Below are 14,440 nucleotides of genomic sequence, written 5' to 3' on the forward strand. Positions count from 1 at the left end.
GGGGCTGGAGAGATGGCTCAGTGGTTAAGAGCATTGCCTGCTCTTCCAAAGGTCCTGAGTTCAATTCCCGGCAACCACATGGTGGCTCACAACCATCTGTAATGAGGTCTGGTGCCCTCTTCTGGCCTGCAGACATACACACAGACAGAATATTGTATACATAATAAATAAATAAATATTTAAAAAAAAAACAAAACTAAAAATCTTCCAACTCTAATCCAGCAACATTTAAAGAGAATGCAGCATGATTGAGGAGAATTATTCCAGGAATTAATCACTAGTCTTAACATTTTAGAAACAGTCAGTGTTATTCATCATACTAACAAACTTCCAAGAAAAATCAGATTATCTTTTAATAGAAAAAAATATTTGGAAAAATAAAAGCCCTAACATTTACTTCTGACAACAATTCTAAGGAAGTGGAGTCTGAAACGGACGCCCACATCGGAAGAGGAGTCTAGAAACTTGCAGCGGAATCAGCAGTATCAGAGCAGTAGTGGAAAACAGGCTTCCAGATTGGATTGGAGAAGGAGGCACTGTATCAGAGGCAGTGTAGGATTATCACAAAAGATTTAACTTTCTGGGGGGAAACTTGCGTTTCCATGGGTCAGATATTATATGAAACCCCCAGTCATGATCAGTGAAAGGAATCACGGAGAATCTAAAGCAAAGCGTCTTTTCCTGAATAGGCACTGCTGCGATTATAACCAAGCCTGGAGTAGGAAGATGTATCCCAACATATCTGACAAAGCATTTATAGCTGGAGAATATTAAAATCAGATAATTTTTATAGGGACCATCATCAAAGAGGGTCTATGTATGGCAAATAAGGACTAGAAAATACTAAACATCTTCAGTAAATTGTCAAAAGTAAATTAAACCTACAATGAACACAATTGTATTAATTGTTCAAATGTCTTTAAAAATAAACAAAATGAGTGACTATATAAAATGTTGAAAAGATAAAAATAAAACTCTCAAACACATTGTTACAAAGAAAAAAAAAAAAGCGCAGACTACTATACCCAGCAAAGCTTTCATTCACCATAGATGGAGAAAACAAGATATTCCATGACAAAAACAAATTTAAACAATACATATCCACAAACCCAGCCTTACAGAAAGTACTAGAAGAAAAACCTCAACCCAAGGAAGCTAACTACACCCACGACCCCCCCCCCCCCACCAGCATAACCCAAAGAAGGGAAACACACACCACACTACTGCCGAAAAATAACCGGAGTTAACAACCACTGGTCAATAATATTTCCTAATATCAATGAACTCAATTCATCTATAAAAAGACACAGGCTAAGATAATGGATATGAAAACAGGATCCAGCCTTCTACTGTTTTCAAGAAACACACCTCAATCTCAAAGACAGACACTACCTCAGAGTAAAGGGTTGGGAATAGATTTTGTAATCAAACAGACCTAAAAAACAAATATCTAACGAAATTGATTTCAAACTAAAATCAGTCAGAAGAGATGGAAAAGGACATTTTATACCCATAACAGGAACAATTCATCAAGATGAAGTCTCAGTCCTGAACATCTATGCCCCAAATACAAGAGCACCAACATATGTAAAAGAAACATTACTAGAACTCAAATCACACATCAAACACCACACACTAATAGTAGGAGACTTCAACACTCCTGTCTCGCCAATGGAGAGGTCAATCAGACAGAAACTTAACAGAGAAAGAAGAGCCGGGCGGTGGTGGTGCTCGCCTTTAATCCCAGCACTCAGGAGGCAGAGGCAGGCAGATCTCTGGGAGTTCGAGACCAGCCTAGGAGTTCGAGACCAGCCTGGTCTACAAGAGCTAGTTCCAGGACAGGCACTAAAGCTACAAAGAAACCTTGTCTCGAAAAACCAAAACAAACAAACAAACAAACAAACAAACAAAAACAGAGAAAGAAGAGAATGAACAGATGTAATGAATCAAATGGATTTAACAGACATATATAGAACATTCCACCCAAACAGGAAAGAATATACCTTCTCAGCACCTCATGGAACCTTCTCAAAAACTGATCACTTACTCGGTAACAAAGCAAACATCCACAGATACAAAAAAGAAAAAAAAATGGAATAACCACCTGTGTCTTATCGGATCACCAGGGGTTAAAATTAGAATTTAACAACAATACTAATCTGAGAAAGCTTACAAACTCATGGAAATTGAACAGTCAACTACTGAACCACCTCTGGTTCAAGGAAGAAATACAGAAAAAAATTAAAGTCTTCTTTGAATTCAACGAAAATGAATGCACAACACATCCAAACCTACGGGACACTATGAAAGCAGTGCTAAGAGGAAAGTTCATAGCACTAAGTGCCCAAATCTCACATTAGTGACTTAAGAGCACACCTGAAAGCTCTAGAACAAAAAGAAGCAGACTCACCCAGGAGGAGCAGAAGACAGGAAATAATCAAACTGAGGACTGAAATCAACAAAATAGAAACAAAGAAAACAATACAAAGAGTATATGAAACAAAGAGCTGTTCTTTGAGAAAATCAACAAGATTGACAAACCCTTATCCAAACTAATCAAAGGGCAGAGAGAAAACATCCAAAGTAACAAAGTCAGAAATGAAAAGAGGACATAACAACAGACCCTGAGAAAATACAGAGAGTCATTAGGTTATACTACAAAAACCTGTACTCCACAAAATTGGAAAATGTAAAAGAAATGGACTATTTTTTAGATAGATACCATGTACCAAAATTAAATCAAGACCAGGTGAGCAATTTAAATAGACCTATAAACTGCAAGAAGATAGAAGCTGTCATCAACACCCCCCCTCCAAAAAAAAAGCCCAGGGTCGGATGGTTTTAGTGCAGAATTCTACCAGAACTTCCAAGAAGAGTTAATACCTATACTTCTCAAAGTGTTCCACATACTAGAAACAGAAGAGACATTGTCAAACACTTTTTATGAGGCTATAGTTATCCTGATACCAAAATCATACAAAGACTCAACCAAGAAAGAAAATTACAGACCAATCTCACTAATGAACATCGATGCAAAAATTCTCAATAAAATGCAAAAATTCTCAATCGAAGAACACATAAAAAAAATCATTCATCATGATCAAGTAGGCTTTATCCCAGAGATGCAGGGATGGTTCAACATATGAAAATCTATCAATGTAACCCATCATATAAATAAACTGAAAGGAAAAAAAACTCTATGATCATATGACAGTACACATAAGTGACTCCCAAAACTCTACCAAAGTACTCCTACAGCTGATAAATACCTTCACTGATGTGGCAGGATACAAGATCAACTCAAAAAAATTAGTAGCCCTCCTATACACAAATGATAAAGAAGCTGAAAGAGAAATCATAGAAACATCACCTTTCACAATAGCCACAAATAACATAAAATATCTTGGGGTAACACTAACCAAGAAAGTGAAAGACCTATTTGACAAGAACTTTAAGTCTTGGAAGATAGAAATTGAAGAAGATACCAGAAAATGGAAAGATCTCCCATGCTCTTGGATAGGAAGGATCAACATAGTAAAAATGGCAATCTTACCAAAAGCAATCTATAGATTCAATGCAATCCCCATCAAAATTTCAACACAATTCTTTACAGATCTTGAAAGAACAACAATCAACTTCATATGGAAAAACAAAAAATCCAGGACAGCCAAAACAATCCTGTACAATAAAGGAACTTACCATCCCTGACATCAAGCTCTACAGTAACGAGAACAGCTTGGTATTGGCATAAAAACAGAGACATTGATAAATGGAATCAAATGGAAGACCTGATATTAATCCATACACCTATGAACACCTATAAACCTGATTTTTGTCAAAGAAACTAAAATTATACAATGCAAAAAAGAAAGCATCTTCAACAAATAGTAACTGTATCAACATGCAGAAGAATGAAAATAGACCCATATCTATCAACATGCATGAAACTCAAGTCCAAATGGATTAAAGACCTCAATATAAATCCAACCACACTGAACCTAAAAGAAGAGAAAGTGGGAAATAGTCTTCAATGCATGGGCACAGGAGACCACTTCCCAAATATAATCCCACTAGCAGAGACACTGAGAGCACTAAGAGCAACAATAAATAAATGGGACCTCCTGAAGCTGAGAATCTTCGTAAAGGAAAGGACACAGTAAGACAAAAAGGCAGCCTAATGAGTGGGAAAGATCTTTATCACATCACACAAAGGACTGATCTCCAAGATATATAAAGAACTCAAGAAATTAGACAGTAAAATTCTAAATAACTCAATTTAAAAAAATGAGATATTGAACTAAACAGAGAATTCTCAACAGAAGAATTTCAAATGGCCAAAAGATACTTAAGGAAATATTCAACTGCCTTAGCTATCAGGGAAATGCAAATCAAAACAACTCTGAGATACCATCTTACACCTGTCAGAATGACTAAGATCAAAAACACCAATGATAGCTTATGTTGGAAAGGATGTGTAGTAAGGGGAACACTCATTCATTGCTGGTGGAAATGCAATCTTGTACAACCACTTTGGAAATCAGTATGTTGGTTTCTTAGAAAATTGGGAATCAAGCCAGGCGGTGGTGGTGCACGCCTTTAATCCCAGCACTCGGGAGGCAGAGACAGGTGGATCTTTGGGAGTTCGAGGCCAGCCTGGCCTACAAGAGCTAGTTCCAGGATGGTCACCAAAGCTACAGAGAAACCCTGTCTCGAAAAACCAAAAAAAAAAAAAAAGAAAAGAAAAGAAAATTGGGAATCAACCTATATCAGGATCCAGCAATACCACTCTTGGGAATATACCCAAAAGATGCTCAATCATACTACAAAAGCTATGTTCATAGCAGCACTATTTGTAATAGCCAGAACCTGGAAACAACCTAGATGCTCTTCAACTGAAGAATGTATAAAGAAAGTGTGGCACATCTACACGTTAGAGTACTACTCAGCGGTTAAAAAAAAAAAAAAAAAACAATGACACCTTGAATTTTGCATGTAAATCGTTGGAATTAGAAAACACTATCCTGAGTGAGGTAACCCAGACCCAAAATGATGAATATGGTATGTACTCACTCATAAGTGGATACTAGGCATAAACAAAGGGCATCGAGCCTATAGTTCATGATCCTAGAGAAGCTAAGTAATAAGGTGAACGCAAAGAAAAACATATACAGACCCACCTGGGGGTTGGAGACAGAGTTGCCTGACAGGATTGGGAGCATGGGAGCGGGTGGGGGTGGGGTGGGGTAAAAGGAGGGAGAGAGAGGGAAGAGGAGGGGAAAAGGGAAGGGTTGAGGAGAACTTGAGGGAATGGGATGGTCAAGATGGAGGGTGGACAGATACGAGAGCCAGGAGAGAGATATCCTGAGTGGGGGAGCAGAGAGTTCTACATCTGGAATGGCAGGCAGCATGAAGAGACTGTGAGCCACCTAGTTTGAGTTTCTGAGATGTCTAAGTCCATTCCCCTAGTGACATACTTCCTCCAATGAAGCCACACCTACTCCAACAAGCCCACACCTTCTCTAATAGTGCCATCCCTATGAACCTATGGAAGCTTTTTTTCAAACCACCATACAAGACTTGAGGCTGTGCCTGGATTTTACCCCCAGCACCACACACACACACACACACACACACACACACCACAACATTATCTTTTTTTTTTAAAAAAAAAAACCTATGGTAAAATGCTTTAATTCCAAGAATGAAAAGGCTAAAAAGTACTTTAAATGAAAATGAGGTTACTCTTGCTGTGCATGTGGGTGTTTCTGTGTGTGTATGTGTGTGTGTGTGTGTGTGTGAGAGAGAGAGAGAGAGAGAGAGAGAGAGAGAGAAAGAGAGAGAGAGAAAAAGAGAGACCTTAACTTTTAAGAACTATATTGTTGACATAATGTCAAGTATGTATATAGAACATCAAAAGTAGAAGTGAAGTGAAAATGTCTAGGGGAATAAAGGGAGACTAATAAAAGGCAGCTGAGAGTGGACGAAAAACGTAGGAGGATAGGGAGAATGTTATTAAGATATATATCAAGATATATTGTATACTTATATAAATGTCCAGATGCAACATAGGACCACATACAATGAGCACATACCAAAAAACAAAACAAAAGAAAATGTGAAAATGCATCATTTAGCTTCACTGCCATCCTAATGTTTGTGATTTTGTTAAGATAAGGTATAGTGTGGTCTAGACTGTCCATAGACTCCTCATCATCTTACTGACTTCTCCCAACTACTCTAATATTAAAAAAAAAGACAAAGCAAACTGAACAAAGTACTTATAATTATATACTTTATTTGTGCTAATTACTGTAAGATATGATTTTGTTTTTTAAAGTCAGGGTCTCTCTCACTATGTGACCCTGGCTGACCTCACAGAACCCACCTGTATCTGCCTCCAGAGGGCTGGGATTAAAGATGTACAGAGGGCTGTACATCATTATACCTGGCCATCGTGATGATTAAGAGTCAAATCTTGGAAGACCAGCCTATGCTGTTAACCATTTCTCTAACCACCATTCCCTCATCCATTTTTTCAATACTAAGTTCCCTTGAAAGGGCACAGCATCTTCCCCTATGCCTCCCTCCCTGTCTGACAGTATTTACTGAATCTCTGCTGTTGGCGACTGAGGACGCCACCTCCAAGAAGAACACTCCTTGTCTTATGAGGCTTACATTCAGGTGGTGGGAGTCAGAGTGGGCAGGTAAATTATTAATATGGACTATGGAGGAAAATGAAGCATATTTATTTATGACATATTCTGAGAGAAGTCTAAACTGAGAAAAAGAAATTCTGTTTCTATTTCAAATGGTTCACAATGATAGTGTTCATTTCTTTCTGTTGAAACTTAAAAATATGGATCATAACCCAACAGGTTGCTGAATCAATATTATTAATCTGGAATCTGGAAACCACAAGAGAAAAGAATAGACAAAAGGCTTAAAAACCATATTTTGGAAATATTCATGACCCACAGAAAATTACTAGAACTTGATGTATAAATTAATTTTATCTTCATGGTTATAGGGTTAGCCTTTAACTTTTTGAATAAAGTAAATTTAAATTTATTGTCTGTCAAATCCATGAATTATACTTTCTAGTAGAATATTTTTGTTAGCATGAACATGCATAATCAGAAAGAACATGTTCCTAACTAGGAAAACTTCCCCTTAGATACCTTCTGCCAAAATATTACTTAGGCAATCTGTTACATTATCTGTAATCTTCAGCTCTGCAGATGGCTGCATCCCTTAACATTGCCTGCCTGGAATCTGAAGCAGCACCGTGACACACCACAGGGACTGTGCATGCTATAAAAATGAAAGATGGTTCATAATCAACTTACTTCGGAGTTCTCCCCATGGAAGTTATTAAAGTAATAATGATATCGAAGATATGAACTATAAAATGTGAAATATTAACAAGAATCTCTAACATAATTGTATTTCCTCTCAGTAGCTTCTTTGACTCACAAACAGATGGACCTAAGAGGAAAGCACTGAAAAACACACACTGAAGTTGGCAATTAGGAAGTAGGTCACTGGTAACTTTAATGAGAACAATTTCAACAGCATGGTGGAAAATAGTCAGACCTATTAGTTTCACCTGGTTGAGAAATCAAGAGAATGAAAATGAAGACAAAAAAAGAAATCACTCCCCTGAGAAATATAGACAAGATGATAAAAGGAGAACAAACAGTAACTAAAGAGCACTCTTATTTCAGTTTCAATTAAACTGGAAAATGTAAGTTTGCATCCAAGGAGAAGAAACCAGGAGATTTCCCACACAGAAAGGAAAGTACCAACACGTTGATAAGTGTTTTCTCAAAACCACACTGAGCAAGAGTAAATGCAAAACTAGAAAGAAGGAAACTCTTTGTAGCTGAAGGTCAAAGAGGAACCAGGGCTCTACTTTGAAAGAAAAGTATCAGAATCTGAGTTTCTTCATGAGACACTGCCTTGCCTCCAGAGGTCCGATTACTCAGTGAGCAAAATGAGGAAAAGTAGGATAGATGGCAAGTCCCAAGGTCTATAATGGTTAGAGAAAGTAAGACAGGCAGACGAAGATGAGAAGCGCTCTCTCTCTCTCTCTCTCTCTCTCTCTCTCTCTCTCTCTCGCTCTCTCGCTCTCTCTCTCGCTCTCTCGCTCTCTCGCTCTCTCGCTCTCTCTCTCTCTCGCTGTGTGTGTGTGTGTGTGTCTGTCCTCTCTCTCTTACACACACACACCACACCAATAGTATCATTATCATTGCTTTTGAATATAGCATGAGGGCCTGCTGGTTGGGGTTTCTGTCCTGCCCAGACCACCGAAGAAGCAGGATATGACCTGCCCTGCTGAAAAAGGTACTGAGCCATGTGGCTAACATAGATTAGAATAATGGGTTAATATAAGTTATAGAACTAATACGAAGCCCGAGCTAATGGGTCAATCAGTTTATATCTAATGCAGACTCTCTGTGGGATTTTCTTGGGGGCTTACCAGCTGTGGGAACTGGGCAGGACAGAAACCCCAACAAGAAACCCCTCATGTTACATTTGAAACTAAATTAGGAGTCCTGTGAGATGGCTCAACAGGAAAAGGAACTTGTTGCTAAACTTGGAGATCTATGTTGGGTACCCAAGACATGGCAAGAGAGAACTAGCTCCGACACTCACACGAGGCATACTTTGAAATTCACATAAAGTACATTGGTGTGCATGTACACACACACACACACACACAGAGGCATGCACAAATAAATAAATGTAATAAAAATGAACAAATAATACAGTCATGGTGGCAATAAAACTAGAGTAGGGACTTATGATTCTGATTGATCAAAATGATACAAAAGGGCAAGACTGATCCTCCTAAATGAAGTACAGAAATGATGCAATCTATGAAACAATGGTTTCCAAGACATTTCACATCCCAGAAGAGTGATATGATCTCTGAGAGACAGGAAACATAGGCTACATGAATATTTACTTTTGGAAGGAATTTCCAGGCCATAGCACAGGGAAGGGGTAACAGACCAGCATATCAGATCATGGAAGGATGTACCAGAGAGGGGAGAGGTGTATACTCAAGAGACCAACAAAGGGTTCGTCCAGAGAATGAGACAAAACTCTTATCAGCATTTGTGTTATGAAACCCCTAGCAGGATAAACAGGCACCCCAAACATTAGAGGGAAAATATCTATTCACATGTAGACTGAGAATAAATAATTCCTGTTCCAGAAAGCCTGGCTGGGACCTTCATAGTAAACTTTTAGTATGTGGGAAGGTGCTAGCAGTTCTGCCTCGGTAGCAGAAAATAGTAAGTCCTAGATTAATCACTGTTTCAATTTTGCTAAACAAACAAACGAAAAACAAGACCCCAAAGATTCAATCTGTATCTGAGTAGTTGCAACAGATGGAAAGAGTATTTAAAGGCAGCAAAGGCAACCAGCACCAAGCAAGGTGGGACTCAGTGTCTGATACACAAGAGAAATATGCTTGTACCAAAAAGTAGGAAAACATAATCTACAAAGAGAAAGCAGTCTAGCCAAATAACTGGGAGTTAGAGCAACATATCAGTGTCAAACAGGGTACTGCTAGACAGCCCTGCTGCCTAGAGCACCAACTCCTTGTGTAGGGAGGGTGAGCTGAGGTGAATTTACCTTATGGAACTGTTATACAATTTCCACGAGAAAAATGTGCTGAGCCAGTCAGTAATCAACAATATTCTAAAATGTATGAGTTTAAGACTTTTCAAAAAAATAAAAATATTGTGTTTAAAAAGTTTAGGATTTTCCTGTATGCTAAAGGCTCTGGGGGAGTAGATATCATTCTGAAAAAAATATTAACAGATAAATTATGGCCAGGATGATGATGCAATGAGTAAAGGGGCTTGCCCTATGAGACTGATGTCTTGAGTTTAATTCCAGGAACCCAATAGAAGATGGAGAAAATCAACTTCCAAAAGTTGTTCTTGGAGTTCCAGATGTGTCATGGAATGCTTATATCAGAACGTTTATGCATATAAAATAAAATAAAAAGTTAAAAAAATAAGAGACTGATGAAAGTAAAAGAACCTGACTATTACAACCCTGTATTTTAAATAACTTGTAAAAAAGTAAAAGAGTACATTTTTGATATTTGACAATGATAGCAGTCAAGATAAAAACTCAGACAGTGTTCATTTTCTCTTCCTAGAATGAAAAGGAGCCTCAGAGGTGATAAACCCTTACACATCTCTCTCTCTCTTTTTTTTTAAAGATTTATTTATTTATTAAGCATACAATGTACTGCTGGCAAGGAAGACACCAGGTCTCATTACAGATGGTTGTGAGCCACCATGTGGTTGCTGGGAATTGAACTCGGGACCTCTGGAAGAGCAGCCAGTGCTCTTACTCTCTGAGCCATCTCTCCAGCCCATCTCTCTCTTTTTTAATCAATTACTTTATTAATTTTACATCCCAGCCACAGTCCCCCCTAAAACCCCCTCACTTCACTCCCCCTCCATTTCTGTTCAGGAAAGGGCAGGTCTCCCATGAGTATCAACAAAGCATGGTATATCAAGTTGCAGTCCATGCAGTAAGACGGAGCAAGGTGAGCTACTATGAGAGAGGTAGGGCTCCAAAAGCCAGTAAAAAAGTCAGAGACAGCACCTGTTCCCATGTTAGGAGTCCCACAAGAGGACCAAGCTATACAACTGTCACATATATGGAAAGTGTGTGGGTCGATCCCATGCAGGCTTTCTGTTGTTGGTTCAGCGTTCATGAGCCCTTCTGACTCCAGCTTAGCTGATTCTGTGAGTTTTCTTGCGGTGTCCTGCACCCCTGTGTCACTCTCTCCTGCAGGATTCCCGAGCTCTGCCTAATGTTTGGCTGCATCTGTTTTTATCAGTTGGTTCCCATATTTCACTCTTTCTAGCTACTCTACCATAGTTCAAAGTCATCTTGAGTTCCATATTGAGGTCCTGTCTCAAAGAAATAAAAACAACAAGAAAAGTTATGTGAATCCTAATTTTTTTCTTTAAGTTTATTTCGTTGTTATTGTGTGTATACAGGGCTGGGGTGTGCATTCCACAGTGTGCATGTGGGTATCAGAGGACAACTCTGAGCAGACAGTTCTTGCACTTTAATTAGCTCAGCACTCCACACAAAGTCATGCAAGATTTCTCTACCTTTCTATAAATCCTGTAATAAAGCTTAGATCACCAAACTAGAGTGGCAAGTGCCTTTACCTGCTGAGCCATCTGATAGGCCCGAGTGAATCAGATTCTAAAGATCAACTTGTGATGCACAATTCAGATCTCTTTATTTATATCAAATCTTAATTTTTACATCTTCGTTTAAAAAATAATTCACTTAATAAAGAATTAACTAAAACCTTAACATCAATTGCTTTATACTATCCACACAGGAAATGTTCAGTCCAATTAAGAATATTCTAAACTGGGTGGTAGTGGTTCACGCCTTTAATCCCAGCACTCGGGAAGAACAGGTAGGCAGATCTCTGTGAGTTCAATACCAGCCTGGACTACAGAGTGAGATCCAGGACAGCTAGGGCAACACAACACAGTGAAACCCTGTCTCAAAAAAAAAAAAAAAAAAAAAAAGTCTAACAGAAATGACAGGAGGGTTATGTTTGTTTGGTTTGTTTTTTCAAAACAGAGAGCTTCTGTGTAACAGTCCTGGGTGTTCTAAAACTCACCTTCTAGATAGAACTGGCCTCTAACCCACAGAGATCTAGCTGTCTCTACCTTGCCAGGGCTGGGATTAAAGGCATGCACCACTGCCACCCAGTCAGGAGTGGTAAAATAATAAAAAATTGTTTTATAAAACAATACAGTAAAAGTTTACCATCAAATTTTAAGGCAATTAAACAGCTGAAATGAACCCAAAGGGATGGTAAACTTACAGTTTGTTGCTGCATGGAAGTGAGAAGTAAGTGCCTGGGTAACTGCACTCCAAAACATGTACAAAATTTCAGGCTGTCCATCCTGGGAGGAAATACACAAACAGGAAAACTGTTTATTTCAAGATGTGCAGAAAAGGCAGGAGAGACACCCACAGTTACGAGCACTGGCTGCCCTCCTCTCCTCATCTGTAAGATGCGCTGGCAGAGGAACCATCACTTCTGCACTACTATGAAGATTACAGATGTTAATAAAAGTCTTGGGTCAATACAACATGTAATAAACCCTCAATGAATGTTAGCTATATATTAAGGTTTGTTTCTCTTTATGCACCAAATCAAATGTATATATATTTTCCTATTGGAGACATTAAAATATTAATAGATTTCTTAACATTAAGAGTAAAATCACATCATCACATTGATGACAGGCTCCTACGACCTACTTTAGAATAAAATCTATGTGATTATTGTTTTAATATGTTATTGAGTCTCAGAAGACAGTATGGTCCTTGTATACCCACACCATGACTTCAACCAAAAGACAGTGAATTGAAATAAGAATAAATTTTCTCTTTTTGGTTCTTTCAAAACAGGGATTCATGGAGCAGACCATAAGGACCTTGAGCTCACCACAATTCATCTACCTCAGGCTCCATAGTGTTGTCATTATGGGTATGTTTCACCAGGTCTGGTCTGAACATACTATTAAAATCAAATTGCTTTGACAGCTGAAAATTTTTTATTTACATTCTTAAAAGTGATCCAACGTTGCCTTTTTGAGGTACGCATAGATGTTTAAAGATGCAGGTGTCTATCTTCAAAGTACCGTTACATGTTTCCCAATGCTAGCTACTTTTCTTGTTAGGTGAAAAAAATTGGTTCAAAACATATTTTGGGGGGAAATTTTTCATAGACTGAGATACTTTCTCTATATAGATATGAAGGAATTTTATACATTAAAATGAATAATAAAATATTTTCAACATTTAATTATCTGAAATAATATGAATAAAATTAGTATGTTAATTAATAAACTATATTTTCTGGAGTTTATTTCATTTCACATTCAGATTTCTGAAACGGTCTCTGTCCCACAGACCATTCCATTTCACTCCTTAGATATTGTTTGCTTTCAGATGTGATCTTAAAATACAACACTGAATTCTATTTTTACAGCTCCGCACTCACTAAGAAACCATGGCAGGGCGTGCTGGCGCAACAGGCTGCTGAGGCTTTCATCATTGCCTTTTATGCTTTCCTTCCGCGCCCTTGTTTGCTGCATTTGTTACATGTGATCTTTCAGTCTGCTTTCATCTTCTTCATGGGTTGAGCACTACAGATCTCAAGTCCATCAAAGGCTCCATTTCAGCTTTTGTCTCCCACAAAAGAGTTTTAATTTTATATGATCTCATATCTCACTTTTCTAAGGCAAAAATGAAGATACATCTTCTGAAGCTACTGTTGAATAAATGAATTTAGGATTGCAAACTTCAGGAAATTGATAAACTAAATAAAATTAGCATAAAGATTTTAGCAAACTATAGTTATTTCCTGAATAAATACTAATGTAGGGAAAGTTCTTAGGCTATCTCCAGCAACTATCACCTGTGTGTGTATTAATATAAGGAATTATTCTTCCATTCAGTATAGCGAATTATATACTTTAAAGTGAGATAAATTTGAATGCAGAATGAGGAAAACTTGTTCTATTTTGAGTAGATGGATTCATCATTCTGACATTTCATATATGGACCACAACAAACAGGGTCAGAAGAAGAATTCAAACAGAAGTGGTTTTGCCTATCCTTCCTTCTGTCCCTGGATCACTGGGCTACCAGGCGGCCCTGTTTAGGTGCTGAGGAGTTCCATCTGGACAGGTGAGTGTGTGCTATCCAGGGGCGATAGTCCCGGAAGAGAGCACAAACCCCCATCCCCCAGCTCCTTCTGCAAGGCTGTCTTTCTTATACACGATCCCCACCCCCCCAGCCTGCATTCTCTGCAAGGTCCTTTGCTCAGGAACAGTTTTCTGCTCCTACACTAAGGCTTCCAACCAAGAGCAGTGAGTGCCTGCCTACATGTCAGGCCTCAAGGACCCCTGAAAGGAAGCACGCGCGCCTTCAACTTGTGAGGCAGGGTGTCCTGTGTTCTACTCGTCCCTGCCCTGCCCCCCAAGTTCCTCCTTTTTGTCCACGGGTCATTGAACTTCCAGTTGTCCATGTTTGGGTGCTGATGACTTCTAGCTCGACGGGACGGGCGCTGCTTCTACACTGAAGAGATACACCCAGAGACTCAGTCATAGCAAAGACTGGACCAAGACACCAGGCCTCTCCTGGCTCCATTTGAAAGAGGAGATGGGAAGGCACCAATGCAAGACTTCCTCCAACAACATGAAAGGCAACATGACATCACCAGAATCCAGGGATCCCGAAATAAGAAGAATTGTACACCCTACTCCAGAAGAATTAGAAGAAACCGACTCAAAAGTGAATTATATGAAAATAATAGAAGAACTTAAGCAGGAGGTGAAAAACTGCCATAAACAATTAGAGATTA

General features: G+C 38.6%; 1 protein-coding gene across 1 annotated transcript in view; it reads right to left on the minus strand.

Moving 5' to 3' along the window:
- The window catches only part of Cog5 (component of oligomeric golgi complex 5), a 216,388-nt gene that overhangs the window by 59,545 nt on the left and 142,403 nt on the right, over positions 1–14,440 (minus strand). The window contains exon 11 of the mRNA XM_050122311.1: positions 11,888–11,969. Within this exon, the coding sequence (XP_049978268.1) occupies positions 11,888–11,969 (82 nt within the window). The remainder of the gene's footprint in view (positions 1–11,887; positions 11,970–14,440) is intronic.

Source organism: Alexandromys fortis, unplaced genomic scaffold (genome assembly GCF_014885135.2).
Source record: "Alexandromys fortis isolate MF-2015 unplaced genomic scaffold, M_Fortis_MF-2015_v1.1 scaffold_201, whole genome shotgun sequence".
Taxonomy (NCBI): domain Eukaryota; kingdom Metazoa; phylum Chordata; class Mammalia; order Rodentia; family Cricetidae; genus Alexandromys; species Alexandromys fortis.